The sequence below is a fragment of the Desmodus rotundus genome, chromosome 7 (genome assembly GCF_022682495.2).
Source record: "Desmodus rotundus isolate HL8 chromosome 7, HLdesRot8A.1, whole genome shotgun sequence".
Classification (NCBI taxonomy): domain Eukaryota; kingdom Metazoa; phylum Chordata; class Mammalia; order Chiroptera; family Phyllostomidae; genus Desmodus; species Desmodus rotundus.
The window spans coordinates 6,194,502-6,211,196 of record NC_071393.1 but is presented as its reverse complement, the minus strand read 5'-3'; the positions used below and the strand labels follow the sequence as shown (position 1 = coordinate 6,211,196).

Sequence of the window (16,695 nt, the reverse complement as noted above, 5' to 3'; positions counted from 1 at the left end):
GGCTTTTGGTTGAGCGCTCCTCATTGGCTACCTTGTACTCAGGGGGCGGGTCTAATTCTCATTGGCCCAATGAAAAGTGCGGGTGCTGAAAATCGGACTTTGAGAGTTTAGGGGATTATTGAGAGGTTGAATTAAGGGGAGTCTGGACTTCGTAGCTTGGGGTGGCGATGCCTCCAAACCCCTGGGAAACTAAGTACTAAATTAAATGTGGGTTTGTTGACCACTTACTGTGTTCCAGGCTCCGTGCGGTGAGCTTTAGGAGCCTTATCATTTAATCCTTACACCAACCCCGTGAGCTAAGTATTGTCACCCCATTTTCCAGAGGAGAATTGAGGCCTAGATTGATAAAGAAACTTGACCATTTGCCCTTCAGACCTCACAAGTTGTGAGTGAGAGAGCCAGGTTTCAAACCCGGGACTGTCTTGTGCCAGAGCCTATGATGTCCGCTACTGAGTGTCAACTGTATGCAAATGGAGAGGGAGGTCTGTGGCCAGCGTGCCTGGCGCAGAGTGGCTCATTAAGTAGACGAATGAGTGGTGTTTATATGAAGAGAGGGGTCTACACTCCTCCAAGGCAGGGACCGGACTCCATCCTATTTCCCCAGCCTGGCCGGTGCTTGGCATGCAGTAGGTGCTCTATAAACGTGGACAAACTGCTGAAGATAATGAACAGGAGACCAGAGTGCTAAGCAGCAAAGAGGAGCCTGTGCACATGGACCAGACCAAGGGCTTTGCCCTGGCTCACTCAGCCCTGTGTTCAAATGTGGCTGAGCCCTATACTAACTGGAATAATAATGCAGAAGTTGCTGAACCTGTCTGAGCCACACCTGTAGAAGGCAGAGGTTTCGTTTGTGAAGAATGCTCATGATTGTAAGTGCCTCACAGACTGTGGAAAAGATTAAACGACATGTTTCCGTATTCTACTCATTCTGTATAATGCTGGGCACGCACGTGTTCCAGGCACTTCGTTGTTAAGTATCTGGAGCAGGGATTGGCAGACATTTCCAGTAGGGACCCGATGGTGAATATTTCAGGCTTTGGGGGGCCCTATAAGGTCCCTGTCTTGTTGTCTGGTTTTTTGGCAGTCCTTTAGTATAGCTCACACACTGAGCTGGACAGGCTGCAGCTCTGACCTAGATGGTGCAGTGGACCTTAGAGAGTCACCATGGAAAGAACATAGATTCTAATCCCCCACGGGCTGGCTGTGTGATCTTGGGCAGGTCATGTCACCTCTCTGTGCCTCAGTTTCCTTCCCTATAAGATGGACAAGATAATAGTACTCACTTCCCAGGGCTGTCGTAAGGATTAAATGGAGCAACTCAATGAATGCTTAGCAGCACCTGGGTTAGAGTAAGAGCCATGTAATTTCTTGTCATTACTATGACTTAGTGGTCCATACATGTTATTTCTGAGAGGACAGGGACAGCTCTGTAGTCTGAGAAGGCTCCCCAGAGGAGGCATCTGGGTTAGACTTAGCTGTGCTAGGACAAGTGGGTGGGTAGAGAAGGGGCAGGCACAAGAGAGACCAGAGTTGGGTGGGGGTGATGGATCGGAAAGAGGATTGAGGCGGGGGGCAGGGTGGCTTGGAGAAATCCAGTAGCTTGCACACTGTAGATATTGTGATCAGCTCTCTAGAGCTTTTCATTTCAAGGACTTTGAATGACAGGCCAGGAGGATGATGATGGTAATGATGATGATGATATCATCACCATTTATGTACTGGGCACTGTTCTGAGCTTCACTCTTATCCGTTCAATCTTCATAACACCCTCTGAAGCACAGGCTCTTGTCATCCGTTTCCCCGATGTGGGAACCCAGACTCAGGGAAGATTAAGTCTCTTGTGTGAGATCTCCCAGCTGGTAAGTGACAGAGTTGGGACAGTCTGGTGGCAGAGCTAACTCTCTGCCTCGCTGCCCTGTCCTGGCCCAATCAGAGGGGAACCCTGGAGCAGAGAAGTCATGTGATCTGACACGAGTATCATCAGCTTGAATGGGGAGCAGACTGACACCTGGACAGCCCCCCTTCCCTGACTCCAGGGGTCTGATGGTGCTGCCTCTCTGTTCCTCCCTCCAGCTGGGACCCGGCAGACCCCTGCCCACCTTCCCTACCTCGGAGTGCACCTCGGACGTGGAGCCGGACACAAGGGAGATGGTGCGAGCCCAGAACAAGAAGAAGAAGAAGTCAGGAGGCTTCCAGTCCATGGGTGGGTGAATCAGGCGCCCTGGGAATAGGAGGAGTGGCAGCAGGGGGTCATCGCGCCCTCTGAGCTCTGCCTGGGCCTAGCACTGTGGTAGGTGTTGGGTAGACCGAGGCAGCAGACACCATCTCAAAGCCTGTCAGGGCCTCCTCATGGGGGTGACGGGCCTGACACCATGAGAAAGCAGCTAGAGCTGGACACAGGGCAATGCTGGTGGTGAACAGGCGTTTGGGGAGGTTCTGCGGGAGGACAGCATTTCAGAACAGGGTGGGGGGAAGATGCAGTAGTCAGGTGGGATTGGGGTACCCAGTGAGATGGCAATAAGGCTGGACTTTCTTGCTTGCTATTTACAAATCAGTAGCATCTGGAGCAAAGGTTTAAATATCATGAACATTTTTTAATTTTAGAAAGGATAAGAAGGCCTTTCTAAGTGTGACCCGAGCACTGTTTGACTTTTTTCAGTTAGACGTGTGTAAGGCAAAAAACACTGTAAACTAAGTTAAAGTTTATTTGCGACCTATGGGACAAAGGGTGAAAATCCATAATATGCAAAGAGCTTTCACAAATCAATAAGAATAAGACAGACACCCCGGTAGAGACTTGGGTGAACAATGTGAAAAGTTAACTCACAGAGGCAATCTAGACAGCCAATCACTACATTGAAAATGCACTAAAAATGTATCAAAGAAAAAGAGCAAATACAAACATTTACGTGTAGCTCTTTGCCTTTCTGAATCACAATGATAATTGACCAAAAAGCAGCTACAATAACACATCTCGGGCCTCCTGCTGTCCTCCCCTCTCCACAAGCCCAAGTCACATGCTGTCTCCAAAGGCCACCTCCTCCGCCTCATGGGACCACGTGCCTCATTTGTCAACACCCGTGCTTGCATGTGTGCTGGGCCTTTGCACATGACCCCCTTTTTTTTCTAGTTACACATTTCAAACATACAAATAAAAAATAGCGTACAGTGAGTCTCTGCCTGCCCATCAGCAGCGTCCCCTGTTTTCAGTCTGACTTTAGCCACGCCTCACCCACTTGTCCCCAGCACCCTGGAGGATTTGGAAGTGAGTGTCAGACTCCCCTCCTTATATCCCGAAATACCTCCTGCTTACTCGGAGAGAGCAGGACCTTGCACACCTGATACAAACTCACAGTTCACATGTCATCCGAGACCCCTGGCATCGTTCAGACCCCCGGGTCGTCTCATGGCATCAAGAGTGTGTTCACATTGGAATCCACCTAAGGCTCATACCCCATCATCTGTAGATTTGTCTCTTTAAGTTTTAGTTTATTGGTTTTGCTCTATCACTTTTCTTTTTTTCTTCCTATTTATTTGATGACGTAAGAGCCGTTTGCCCTGTGCAATATTCTGGAGTGTGGTGCGGGGGGTGCTCCCGGACCCCCGGTCATTCCTATGTCTTTCCCAGGCTTAAGCTACACGGTGTTCAAAGGCATCATGAAGAAGGGCTATAAGGTGCCCACACCCATCCAGAGGAAGGTACGAGGCGGGGGAGGGCCGGTGGGGTTGGGAGGAGGGGAGGAGCGACTTGGCCCTTCTCTCCGCCTCTTGGTACACACCCCTTGCCCCAGCTGTCGCATCTGTTGTCCCTCTTATCCTAAAACCCCACAAGCTTGCCTGTTTCACAGGTGAGGAAAGTTGGGCCCAGCAGAGAGGAGACTTGACCCTGGGCCTCTTTGCCACTTAAGGCTGATCACTGCTGAGCCCCTGTACAGGCAGCTCGCAGGCCCCCTGTTGTCTCCTGGGGCTCGTGATTGGGGGGTGGTGAGCTGCTTGTCCCCAGAGATATGCAAACAAGCTCTGGCAAGAATGGGATCAGATCTTCCCATTCACTGAGGTCCCCTAGTTCATCCACTCCCCAGGAACTTGAAGCCCTGGATCCCTGGTGTTTGGGTGCAGGAGCTGACCCCTCCCATCCCCCACTGGTTCCTCTGCAGACCATCCCGGTGATCCTGGACGGCAGAGACGTGGTGGCCATGGCCCGGACGGGCAGTGGCAAGACAGCCTGCTTCCTCATCCCCATGTTCGAGCGGCTCAAGGCCCGCAGCGCTCAGACTGGGGCCCGTGCCCTCATTCTCTCACCCACCCGAGAGCTGGCCCTGCAGACCATGAAGTTCACCAAGGAGGTGTGTCAAGGCTGGGGGTAGGGGGCAGGCAGACTGAGCTGGAGCCAGTGGGGAGGCCTGAGTGGGCTGAGTTATCTCCCCTCACCCTCTGTCAATCTTTCTCTCCCCACAGCTAGGCAAGTTCACCGGCCTCAAGACTGCCCTGATACTGGGTGGGGACAAGTAAGAGCCCCTTCACCCCTGGCCACGGTCACCCATACCCCTACACCCCATCCCCATGCGAGCTTACCCGGTGTGCCCAGGGCACCAGAGCGACGGAGGAGCCTGTGTGCATTATCAACAACAGCAAGTTCTCGGCCCATTTCTAAAAAAACGAACAAAGGAGACAGCAGTAAAAGGCAAAAAGAAAGTTCTCATACGGGCACAGCAGAGGTTCTGATGCTCCTGAAAGACAGCTGGTGGCACACGTGTCACCCATGTGTCACCCAGACGGGCAGCTCAGTTGTGTCTGCCATGAGGTGCCCACTGGCACGTTGTTTAAAGCAGGATGCACAAAAACCAAACATGTTTGTAACAGCTCCAATTTGCAAAATGTATTTATCCTGATGTGCTGGAACCGTCCTTCCGAGGTGGCCAGCACCACACCTGTTTTCCAGTGAGCAGACTGAGGAGGTGACAGGCCAGGCCCAGGCGGTGGTTTGGTGGCACAGCTAAGATTAGCACTCAGTTTCCTGCTCTGCCCACCCCTCCCTCCCCCACCCCACAGTGTCTCCCTCACAGGGCGGCCCCTCCCTTTTTCTCAAGGTCACTGCCACCAGTTGCTCTCAGTCCCGCTGTCCCATGCTCTTTTGTCTGCATTGTAATTTATCATCAGGGGTGTCCCACCTTTTGAGGGGTGGCCCATCTCTGGGCCACACTGGAAGAAGAAGAGTTGTCTTGGGCCACGCGTTAAATACATCACAACACGTAATTGCAAAATGAAAAAAATCTAATGTTTAAGTAAATGTACGATTTTGTGTTGGGCGGCATTCACAGCCATCCTGAGCCACTTGCATCCCGTGGCCCGCAGGTTGGACACCCCTCCATAGATTATGATTGTGAGCAAAGCTGCCCTGGGCTGGGCCTGGCCAGAATTCTGGCTCCTACAGGTGTCCCAAGGGTGCTTCAGAGGACGCCTACAGTTAGGGATGTGTGTGCTCAAAAGGTTTAAGGACAAGAACAGAGAGATCCCAGAAACTGGACTCTAGGTGCAGCCGGCAGTCCCCGGGTTGGTTGCTAGGTGGCGCTGTGGGGCAAAGGCAGCGTTGCAATCTGGGGAGAGAGTGAAGTGGGTTCTGAGGCTGAGCCCATCTTTTTGTTGTATGGTCCTTTTGTATATTTGAACTTGTATCTCGTGTGGGGGCAATGCCTTTGCCTAGGACGTCACCAGTAGCCTTTCCCCAGTTGCAAGTCTGGGGTCCGGAAGTGGGACCCACCTGGGCATTTGGGGTGGGAAGGGGGAGGGACTAGGCAGAAACCAGTACTATCAAGCTGACACCTCCCCTTCTCCCTAGAATGGAAGACCAGTTTTCAGCCCTGCACGAGAACCCTGACGTGTGAGTTTGGACTGGGGGTAATGCTCTGGGGTCCCTTCCCAGATAGCCGACGGCTGGGGAGTGAGAGGCAGGCTCTGCTGGGGGTCCTGGGTGACCTGGCCTGCGCACCCTTCCAGAATCATTGCGACCCCGGGGCGCCTGATGCATGTGGCTGTGGAGATGAACCTGAAGCTGCAGAGTGTGGAATACGTGGTGTTTGATGAGGCTGACAGGTGAGGCTGCAGGCACACCCAGCCCAAGGCTGGGAAGTCAGAGGGAGGTGGGCTGCCTGGGGGGGGGGGGCTTTGCCAGGAAAGACCTGTGTACTGGGGTCGAGCAGTGTTTCCCCAGACCGGAGGGGCTCCCTGGGCCAACAGTTTTTCTTTGTATTACTTTTGGGAATATTGGGAAGAGTAATAAAACAAACACATGATTTCAAAGTTAGAAAAAGCAGCACAAAGTTGACAACTCAGGTGGGATCATCAATCCCAGCTCTGTGAATTTGGGCAAATCACAGAGTGTCTTGGGGACCTGGGGGACCTCGACTGCAGAGTGGGGATAAGATAGCATGTGCCTCCCAGGGTGCTGTGAGCCCTCGGGAGCCGATATTTGTACGGTGCTCAGAATGGTGCCTGACAGAGCAGGGGCTGTGGTCATTGACTTCAATATGAATCTGTAGGAAACAGAACAGATCAGACCCAAGATTTCAAGGTTGTTATTGCTCAGGATGATGATGTCAAATGGAGAAGAAGGGAGCTGAGTTAAAGAAACGTGGGGCAAACACCAGCGCACGTGGGAGGCAGTGTGGTGGGGGCGAGGCTGACTGAGGTTTGGAACTGGCTGCAATGGGAGCCCCTCTCCTGACCCCGTCCTGCCCTCTGTCCTCCGCTGTCCCAGGCTCTTTGAAATGGGGTTTGCAGAGCAACTGCAGGAAATCATCAGCCGCCTCCCCGGGGGCCACCAGACCGTCCTGTTCTCCGCCACACTGCCAAAAATGCTGGTGGAGTTTGCCCGGGCTGGTGAGTGAGCTCAGGGCGGGGCCGGGGCCTGGGTCTGGGGGCCCTGTCCAGTGAATCAACCCCCCCCCCCCCCCCCCGTGGCCCCCACAGGCCTCACAGAGCCTGTGCTCATTCGGCTAGACGTGGACGCCAAACTCAACGAGCAGCTCAAGGTGAGGCCGTGCCTGTGCCCCTCTCGAGGTCCCTGTCCAGGTCCCTGACAGCCACACCCACAGGACCCCTCTCCCTGCAGACCTCCTTCTTCCTCGTGCGGGAGGACACCAAGGCCGCCGTGCTCCTCTACCTGCTGCGCACTGTGATGCGGCCCCAGGACCAGACCGTGGTGTTTGTGGCCACAAAGCACCATGCCGAGTACCTCAGTGAGGTGAGAGGGACTGGTAGGGGCGACACACACCCACCCCAACCACTGCCCTTCCTTAGCTGGGACTGAAGTTCCATACACGACCACCAGAGGGCAGCACCAGAGCGGGACATGGGCCTGGCCCCGGCTTGGTACTTTTTTATTTTAAACTTTTTATCATAAAAATTTCAAACACATACTACAGTTAGGATATATGAACTCCCAGGTACTCATTTATCAACTCATGTCCAGCCTTGATTGATCTGTTACGTCCCCCTCCATCCAGGTTATTTTGAAATATTTTCCAGCCACCCTATCATTCTGTAGATTCTCCGTGTCTCCTGTGTTTTGCTTTTTAAAAATGGGGTACACCCTGCAGGCATTAAGCTTGTCAGGTGCCTTAATCTTATGTGAGCAGATTGATGAGTTTTTTACTTTCTTTATTTTATTTATAGAGATAAGTAAAGAAAATGCTTGATTTTTAGAGAGAGGAAAGGAGAGAGAGAGAAACATCGATTTACTGGTTCACTTATTTATGCATTGATTGGTTGATTCTTCTGTTGCCCTGATGGGAAATCGAACCTACAACCTTGGCTTATTGGGACAACTCTTGAACCAACTGGGCTACCTGGCCGGGGCCTTTTAAAAAAAAAAATTTTTTTTTCTTACTTACAAATGTTTAGAGATTGATGACTTCTTCCATATGTGTACACCTATAACCCTTGTCTATATCAAAGTGTGGGGGTCCCCATGCCCCAAAGGCTGCTGGGGCCCCTTCCCTGGCCAGCCACACCTGGGGTCTGTCTGAGGACACAGTTCACTGGGTTTCACTTACTTGTTACACATCTAACGGTGCTTCCTCCTAGTGTGCAGCTGCTGGGTCACTGATGAATGAGACCGAAACAGTAATTTCCAAAAAGGCAGTTAACACTTTCATGGTGCTTCCTACGTTTGAGCTGTGTTTTCAGCACTGTATATGTATTAACTTATTTAGTCCTTATAACAAAGCTGCAAAGAAGGAACTCTTCTCCCTGTTCTATGGGTGAGCAAAATGAAGGCACAGAGAGATTAGGTAACTTGCCCAAGGTCAAGGTCATGCAGCTTGTTAGCGGTAGAATCAGGGCGAAGCTTACCCCCAGGTCATGGCATCCCCTCCATGGCCCAGACTCCCTCCTACAAGGCCCCTCACCCCTCTCCCTCTGTCCCGTCTTGGCTCCGAGCAGCTGCTGACGACCCAGCGGATGAGCTGTGCCCACATCTACAGTGCCCTGGACCAGACGGCCCGCAAGATCAACCTCGCCAAGTTCACCCACGGCAAGTGCTCCACGCTCATCGTGACTGACCTGGCAGCCCGGGGCCTGGATATCCCGCTGCTGGACAATGTCATCAACTACAGCTTCCCGGCCAAGGGCAAGCTCTTCCTACACCGTGTGGGTAAGGAGCCAGCTGGGGTGCTACAGGTGGGGAAACCGAGGCCCAGGGACTTGACCTATAAATTAGGATCTGGGGAGGCAGAGCATCAAGATTCTGCCGGGCAGCCTCACTGTTCTCAGGAGGTGACTCTCTGCTTTCTGGAGTCCCCTGTCCTGGGCTTCTCTCTCTTTCCTGTCGTGGTATTTGATGAGGTGGTCCCGCAGCCCCCTCCTCCCTGACGTCCTCTCAATAAAACTGTCCTTTTAGCTCCCTTCCTGGGGACCCTTGCACACCGACCTCTCAGCCTCCTGTCCCATCACTGCAGGCAGGATCTCAAGTCAGTGTGTTGGGCCCCACCTTCCCTTCAGCCCTCCCAGGCCAGAACACGACGTATAATGTTCCAATTATACACGTAAGACGCGCACACTGTGGGCATATTGGAAAACGACGCAGAGCAGTAGGTCGCGGGCCCTGCCTGGCGATTGTGACGGTGACTGTGGGCCCCCCCCCCCCCCCCCCCCCCCGCCAGCACTCCCCTAGGGCCTTGTCCCGCCTTTCATCACAGCAGTTCCTTCCCTTCTCACACCCACCCTGTGTGGTGGGCCCAGCACGGGAGCTCCAGCTTTGCAGGTGAGGAACCCGAGGCCAGGAGGTTATTGATTGGCCAGGACGCCTACCGTTGGCAAAGTGGGGTGGCTGGGATTGGAACTCCCACTTCACTCTTGTGGCCTCTCTGATGACACAGCTGTCACTGTGGAGTGTCCTTTGCCCCAGCCGTCACTCTTTTTTTTTTTAATTGTGGTAGAAGACACAGAACATACGATTGCCATGGGAACGTCCGCAGGTGGAACTCAGTGGCTTTAAGACGTTCACATGGGTGAACAGCCATCACCACCATCCAGCTCTAGACCTGCCGAGTGTTCCCACACTGGAACCGCCCACCGAACATGACTCCCTGTTTCCCTCTCCCCGGCCCTGGCACCCACAATTCTACTTTCTTTGCCATCTTTTAAGTCGTAAACGCATTTATAAATACAGGTAGTTTAATGTGTGTGTGAGAAGAAGCTGGCACACGGGGTCCTTCAGGTGGTTCTGCCTGTGATTAGACGTCACTGAATATGGCGATTCTGGCCGCCCGCGGTGGCCCCCAGAGAAGCGGCTCGACCTCCAGTCGGGGCGAGGAGCAGGCCTCCTCCTGGGTGTCCAGCCCCGGGTCTGGTGTCCGGTGACCTTGTTGGTTATAGCTCGCTGCGCCCCACTCCCACTGCCCTGGGAAGAGCTGGCTCCGTGCGTTCCTTGAGGGGACCCCAGAACCCCCAAAGGGAATGCCTCATGCACCCCATGGCCACAGTGTAAATCAGACCACCCCAAATGAATGATCCAAATGTGGTGACCGTTTTTGGTTTTGCAAGCGGCACGGATTGACTTAACGCAAACTCAGCGTGGCGCCCGCGCGCTCTCCTGCAGCCTCCCCCTTGCGTCGGTGCGCCTCGTGCAGGCCTGCATTCACCTCCGACTGCCACTCGGTGATGGTCGGCGAGTTGGTTCTCTGCAGGGCTGGAGAGTGAGTGCGGTAGGCTGCGGGGGCCGTGTAGTCTCGGAACCTGGCCCTGAAATCGCACGACAGCAGCCATAGACAGCATGTAAATGACCGTGTGCCAGTAAAACTCCATTTACACAAACTGGTTGTTGGGCGGATTTGGCATCTGGGCCCATTGGCCGGCCCCTTTCCTCTGCTGCGGAATCCCCACCACGTGGGCACCGGCTACGTAACTTCACCAAGTCCCCTTCCACTGTGCTTGGGCAGTGCCTCGTCTGTGTTTCTGCTCTCTTCCCAGAGCACTGTGTTGGCTCCTGCACTCTCGTGCAGGTGACCCTGGTGACCTCTGCTGCCCCTTCCCCCCCTTTTGTAGGGTGGGACACCAGCTCAGCAAGGTGTGGGCTTGGCCTAGTTTTTCCCCGTAGGGTTGGGCTGAAGGGAGTTGTGCTGGGCTTTTGGGGACTTCTCTTCTGCTGACGCTTGACCACCTCTTCCCACCCAGGTCGCGTGGCTCGGGCGGGCCGGAGTGGCACAGCCTACTCCTTGGTGGCCCCAGATGAGGTCCCCTATCTGCTGGACCTGCACCTGTTCCTGGGCCGAGCCCTCTCCCTCGCCCAACCCCAGGAGGAGCCCTCAGGTAAGTGGAGGCAGGGCCCAAGGTGTCCTGGCTTTGGTGGGGGTGGGGCTGGACTTGACCCCAGGAGAAGAAGATTCCTACACAGTTGTCCCTCGGTACCTGAGGTTAGTTCTAGAACCCCCTGGATGCCAGAATCTGCAGGTGAGTATATAAAATGGCCTAGTATTTTCATATAATCTACACACATCCTCCTATAACTTTATCTCCAGATTACTTACAATAACACCGTGCGAAAGCTATGCAAATAGTTATTACCCTGAATTGTTTACAAATAATGACAAGTAGAAGAAGCCTGTGCTTGTTTAGTACAGATACAGCCTTTGTAGGCCTCACTACGGAGCACAGGTCAGCAGTCACGGGGATAATTCTAGGACTAGCAGGCCGGCGTGGGCCTGGCAGGGCGAGGCCGGTCCTGGGCAGGTGGGTGGGGCGGCAGTCTGCTGACCTCGCTCGCTCTGTGTGGGGCGGCAGGTGCTGTCGGCGCGGACGGCGTGCTGGGCCGGGTGCCGCAGAGCCTGGTGGATGATGAGGACTGCAGCCTGCGGAGCGCGCTGGAGGCGTCGCTGGAGCTGCGGGGCCTGTGTCGCGTGGCCGACAACGCCCTACAGCAGTACGTGCGCTCGCGGCCGGCGCCCTCCCCGGAGTCCATCAAGCGGACCAAGGAGCTGGACCTCGCGGGGCTGGGCCTGCACCCCCTCTTCAGTGAGTCCCCGCGCAGGGAAGGGGCGGTGGGCGTCCCTGCGGAGCCGAGCCCCGGCCTCACATGTCCTCTGCCTCCGCCAGGCTCGAACTTCGAGGAGAAGGAGCTGCAGCGGCTGAGGCTGGTGGACGGCCTCAGGAAGTACCGCTCACGGGCGGTGAGTGAGGGCGGGCGGGGACGCAACACAGAGGCCACCAGGTGCCGGGACTCTGACTCAGCACCTGAGCCCCAGCGGGACCCCAGCAGGCATTTCCATCTCAGCTTGCAGCACCTTAACCTGCATCTCCGGCTCTGTCAGCATCTCTAGAGATGCCCCTTTTTCTGGAACCATCCCTGCTTGTCCGCAGCAGGTCCCCCATGTGGCAGCCGTTTCCTCCCACTTACAGATGGGTAGATTGAGGCTCACAGAGGGAGGGCTGGGCTCTAGGCCTGTTAGAGGCCTGAGGAGCTGGCTTTCCATCACTGTTCCTCTCGTTCGACTCCCATGGGTCCTGTACCTAGGGGAGGTGTGCGCTAAAGCAGGGGGAGGCCCACCAGCCAGCCCACATCAGGAAAAAGGCGCTGGAGTGTCACGGTTAAGAGCACTGGTTTCAGAGCCAGGTGGACCTGGGCTGAAATCTCAGCTCTGGCTTGTCCCAGCTGTGTGACCTCGGGCAGGTTACTTGCCCTCTCTGGGGCTTCTTTTCTAATTGTGAAATGCCAGTAACGAGAGTACTCCTGATAGGACTGAGAGGACCTAAGGAGGAATGCCTGAGTGCACTGGCCCGGCTGGTGAGGGCGGAGTCAGGGCCGAGAGGCCAGTGGGTGAAGGACGTGGGTGTCCCTCCACAGACCATCTTTGAAATCAACGCCTCCAGCCGGGACTTCAGCAGCCAGGTGATGCGTGCCAAGCGGCAGAAGGACAGCAAGGCCATCGCCAGCTTCCAGCAGGGGCGGGAGGAGCGGCAGGAGGGCCTGGCCGGCCCTGCCCCAAGCTGCTCAGCACCGAAGGAGGAGCAGCCTGAGGAGGAGGAGGAGGCAGGAGAGAGTGCAGAGGTACAGGCCCTGCCCCGGGGACCTGGAGTCTGGGCCTGGGTTTGGGGGAAGGGGTGGGTCAAACCACAGCAGCCTCAGGCTGTCCCCAAGGCTCCGAGCGTTCAGGGATTCCAGTCCCTGGTCTGATACTTGTGGAAATCAGCAACTCAGCTCTCAGCCTCCCCATTTGTAGAATGGGCTTGTGGGGCTCACCCACCATCCCTTGCCTGAAACTCTAGGGACCAGAATCTTTAGGGTCAGGGCCTGTGTGCGACATAACACTTCGCAGGGTCTGGGGTGTTACCACCATCAAATGCATCAGCTTCTGCCTGAGACACGCCAGTCCCCGAACTAACTAGACAGCCCCTTGTTAGTTCCAGTCGGCCTCTGCCACCGCGTGAATTTCAGGAAAGTTCGCTTTCACGACCCTGTGGACCAGGGCTCTGCAGCCCAGTGACGGGCGCCCGGTCCTGGCCCTGCTGGGCAGATGCAGGACAGCACCCGACAGATTCCTGGTGGTGGCCACCTCGTTGTCATCATCTTGATAGCAGTCTGAGCCCGAGGTCTGGGGCAGGCCGAAGGGTGCAGAGCAGGGGCCTGGCAGCAGTGAGGGCACGGCAGAGGCAGTGTCAGACGCTGGGCCTTGGTGCCAGAGGCTGGGCTGGGGGACCACATGGGTGTCCTGTTCTTCTGGTGTGCAGGGTCTGGGGCCTGCTCTCCCGCCTCCCTTACATTTGGTTTGAATAGGGGTTCAGTAGCCAAAGCATAACAGTTGAAAACCTTGGATTAGTCCCTCACACACAGGGCAAGGCAGGCCCAGTGAGGGCCAGGGCCTTGCATCCATCGCAGCCTGGGGGACCGCGCTGGGACTGGAACAGAGTCCCTCCCTGGTTGGCACCTCAGTGTGCCCCCACCAACCTTTTCTGACCCTGCTGGTGCTCGAGGTGTGTTGTGCTGTGTGTGCCGAGGAGGAGGATCCACATGGCAACGCCAAGAGGGACTGGTGTTGGGGGGCAGGCAGGCTCCCAGGGGTGGCAGGTGTGACTGGGCCTCCGTCTGCCAGGACGTCTTCACAGAGGTCGTGGGCCGGAAACGACAGCAGCCGGGACCTGACCGTGGAGCCAAGAGGCGGAGGGAGGAGGCCCGGCAGCGGGACCAGGGTTTCTATGTCCCCTATCGGCCCAAGGACTTTGACAGCGAACGGGGGTAAGTGGCCGGCTGGTGTGCGTGCATGTGTGTGTGTGTGGGGGGAGTATGGCCCCCTCAACCCTGTTGTGTCTCCCCACTTTCCTTCTGCAGCCTGAGCGTCAGTGGGGACGGGGGCACCTTTGAGCAGCAGGTGGCTGGCGCAGTCCTGGACCTGATGGGGGACGAGGCCCACAACCTGACCAGGGGCCGGCAGCAGCTCAAGTGGTAAGTGGGCTCGGCCGCACAGCCCTTCCAGGCCCGCCTGTCGCCTTGCAGCCCCACATAGTTGGCCTGTGACCCCTGCCTGGCCTGGCTCCCCTTTGATCCCTAGAGCAAGAAGTATGAGCCCCCGCATCCTGTTTGCACGTGGTCACATGCAGTAAGCATGATGAACCTCACCCCACCTGCATTCGGAGCCAGGAGGTGGCAGACGGGGGGCTGGGAACCCTGTTCCGGACGACCCCCACGCTGCCTTTGAGACCCGGGCTACCAAGGCAAGGCGAGGGAGGAGGGCAGGGGGCTGGCCTTCACTGAGCACCTACTGCACGCCAGACATGGCCACGCTGCTTTTCTGGAATCCTCCAGCACCCCCGTGAGGGTCAGGAGGAAGCAGGCCCGGGGTCGGGGAGCAGGCCACTTCTGTCCACGGCAGCCCACCCACCTTTCTCTCCTGCAGGGACCGGAAGAAGAAGAGGTTTGTGGGACAGTCGGGACAGGAGGACAAGAAGAAGATCAAGACAGAAAGTGGCCGCTACATCAGCAGCTCCTATAAGCGGGACCTGTATCCTGAGGGGCAGGGCTAAGTGGCTACTGGCCACAGCTATTGGGGGTGGGGCCAAACACCTATATCTGTTGAGGGGGGGCACTGTATTTGCTGGGGGGTGTGGGGCCTCCTCCAGCCCAGGGGCCTCATGGGCTTCAAGATCCCACAAGCAACTTCCTTAACATGGCTTCCCAGCTATAAGAAGTGGAAGCAGAAACAGAAAATTGATGACCGAGACTCCGAGGAGGAAGGGACGTCGGACCGGCGAGGCCCGGAGAGAAGAGGTTGGAAGCGGGGCCGAGGCCAAGGTAGGATGTACCTCAGAACACAGGTTGGCACGTAGTACATTTGGCCATCTGGGAATTTAGCCCTCTTTGATCCCACCTGGCTCCCTTAGCTGGTAACAGGCCGAGGGGATTTGAACTCTGGTCTACAAGAGCCTGTGCTTCAGGACCACAGCGTGGGCCGGGCGCCCTGCATGCCAGGACCTCAGGGCCTGCCCCTCAGGCCTTTGATGGGCTCTGAGGGAAGGGGACTGGAGCCTGCCCGTGTCCCGCCCCTCCAGTGTGCTGTCAGAGAGGGCTCCCACTGGCAGTGTGGGGACAGGCTCTGCTAGACACTAGCCACATGTGACTGGGGTGAGAAGACTGAGGGTGCTCACCTTACAGACAAGGGTCACTTGGGTCACACTCAGGGCTACCCAGCTGCCTGCTGCCACCCACCTGTGCCTCCCCTGGGGAGAGAGGAGCTCAGACGGTGCCCTGGGCTCTCAGGTGGGCCTTAGCCCTCCTTGGCCTCTCCCTGCCCCACCCCGGGCCCTGCAGAGCTGGTCCCTGCCCTGTCCGTGTCTCTGTGAGTTTGTGTCCTTCAGCCTGTGGCCCATTCTCTGTCATGGCCACTGTGGCTTGTCCTCCACCTCACCTGGGGCCTCCTGTGTCCTCTGCACAGCCTCCTCTCTGCCTGCCGTGGTATCGCCCTTTTCCATGGGGACAGGGGTGGGGTCTGTCTCAGCTATAGCTGGGCGCCTGGGGCCTGGTGTAGACGAGGTGCTCGGTCAGGCTTTGTCGAAGTGCTTCTCGTCATAATCGTCCCACTGAGGAGGCCCTTGCTCCGGGCTGGGCCTCGTCCTGGGCACTGTTCACACTGACTCACTGACCTCCTGGGACCGACGAGACAGGTGCAGCTGTTCACAACTCGGAGGGGGAACTGAGGCACAGAGAAGTTAGGTGACTTGCCCATGGTCTAAGAGTTCACAGCTGGGACTTGACCCCTGGCAGTTCTGGCTTGAGGTTCCACGCTATTGATCAGTAATAGCAGACTACTAATGCTTTATTAAGCACCTGCTCTATGCCAGGGGCCGGGGCCACAGCAATGAACACAGAAGGGGGACCGGGGGTGGGGGACAGTCGGGAGGCTTCTGGGAGGAGGAGACATTGAAAGTCAACACAAAGGCTGAGTGAGCTCCCTGGACCCCTGTTCCGGCAGGTGCCCCCCAGCCCCGTGCCCCAGGCGCCCCCGCGGGCCGAGTGCGCTCAGAGCTCAAGACCAAGCAGCAGATCCTGAAGCAGAGGCGCAAAGCCCAGAAGATGCGCTTCCTGCAGCGTGGGGGCCTCAAGCAGCTCTCTGCCCGCAACCGGCGCCATGCCCAGGAGCTGCAGCGGGGCGCCTTCGGCCGGGGCGCCCGCTCCAAGAAGGGCAAGATGAGGAAGAGGATGTAAAGATGACCCAGCCCTGCGGCTCCACGCTTGGTCCAAGTGTGGATGTCAGCAAATGCTCCTTGTGTACCACTGCGGGACTGTCCCCTTGCTGGGTGTCCAGGAGCTCCCTGCAGGAGCCATCGTCCATGAAGAGGAGTGCTGTACTGGCCACAGGGGCAGCAGCTGCCTCTGCCTAAGAGTGAGGTCCCGAAGGGTGCACAGGAGTTCGCCAGCAAGGCCAGGCAGGCCAAGACCTGAACTGGCGACTCGGCTCCTGTTGCCTCCATGTGTTCTCAGCTCCGAGGCCGCGGCCACACGGGTCTGAGCCGTGACTGCGTGAGGCCCAGTGATGTGATGTAGTGTAATAAACCTTGACTGAGTTGCAGTCCACTCGAGCAGTTGGAAGAGACAGACCCAGACCCTAAAATCCCAGCTGGTGTGCCGAGGGGGCAAGTCTTGTGTGAACCCCCAAGGGGTCCCCTGAGGGCGGATCCCCATTTTGCAGATGAGGAAAATGAGGCTCA

The 16,695-nt window shown here is 56.5% G+C and overlaps 1 protein-coding gene across 1 annotated transcript; it reads left to right on the top strand.

The window, feature by feature from the left end:
• The first annotated feature begins 2,052 nt into the window (after positions 1-2,052).
• On the top strand, positions 2,053-16,556 carry DDX54 (DEAD-box helicase 54). The gene is made up of 19 exons (XM_053927686.2): positions 2,053-2,203; positions 3,629-3,699; positions 4,158-4,346; positions 4,459-4,508; positions 5,840-5,881; positions 5,998-6,093; positions 6,758-6,879; positions 6,970-7,031; positions 7,112-7,243; positions 8,443-8,653; positions 10,675-10,809; positions 11,281-11,511; positions 11,593-11,666; positions 12,341-12,544; positions 13,587-13,729; positions 13,823-13,936; positions 14,388-14,492; positions 14,670-14,782; positions 15,960-16,556. Exons 1-19 carry the CDS (start codon positions 2,149-2,151, stop codon positions 16,190-16,192), a joined length of 2,382 nt encoding a protein of 793 aa, XP_053783661.1. The 5' UTR covers positions 2,053-2,148; the 3' UTR covers positions 16,193-16,556.
• Positions 16,557-16,695: the final 139 nt, after the last annotated feature.

Excerpts from the sequence above, each read along its gene's own strand:
- DDX54 (XM_053927686.2), top strand. The coding sequence starts at position 2,149 with ATGGTGCGAGCCCAGAACAAGAAGAAGAAGAAGTCAGGAGGCTTCCAG. Across the intron at positions 2,204-3,628 it reads AGGAGGCTTCCAGTCCATGG|GCTTAAGCTACACGGTGTTC; the intron begins GTGGGTGAATCA and ends TGTCTTTCCCAG. Across the intron at positions 5,882-5,997 it reads CTGCACGAGAACCCTGACGT|AATCATTGCGACCCCGGGGC; the intron begins GTGAGTTTGGAC and ends GCACCCTTCCAG.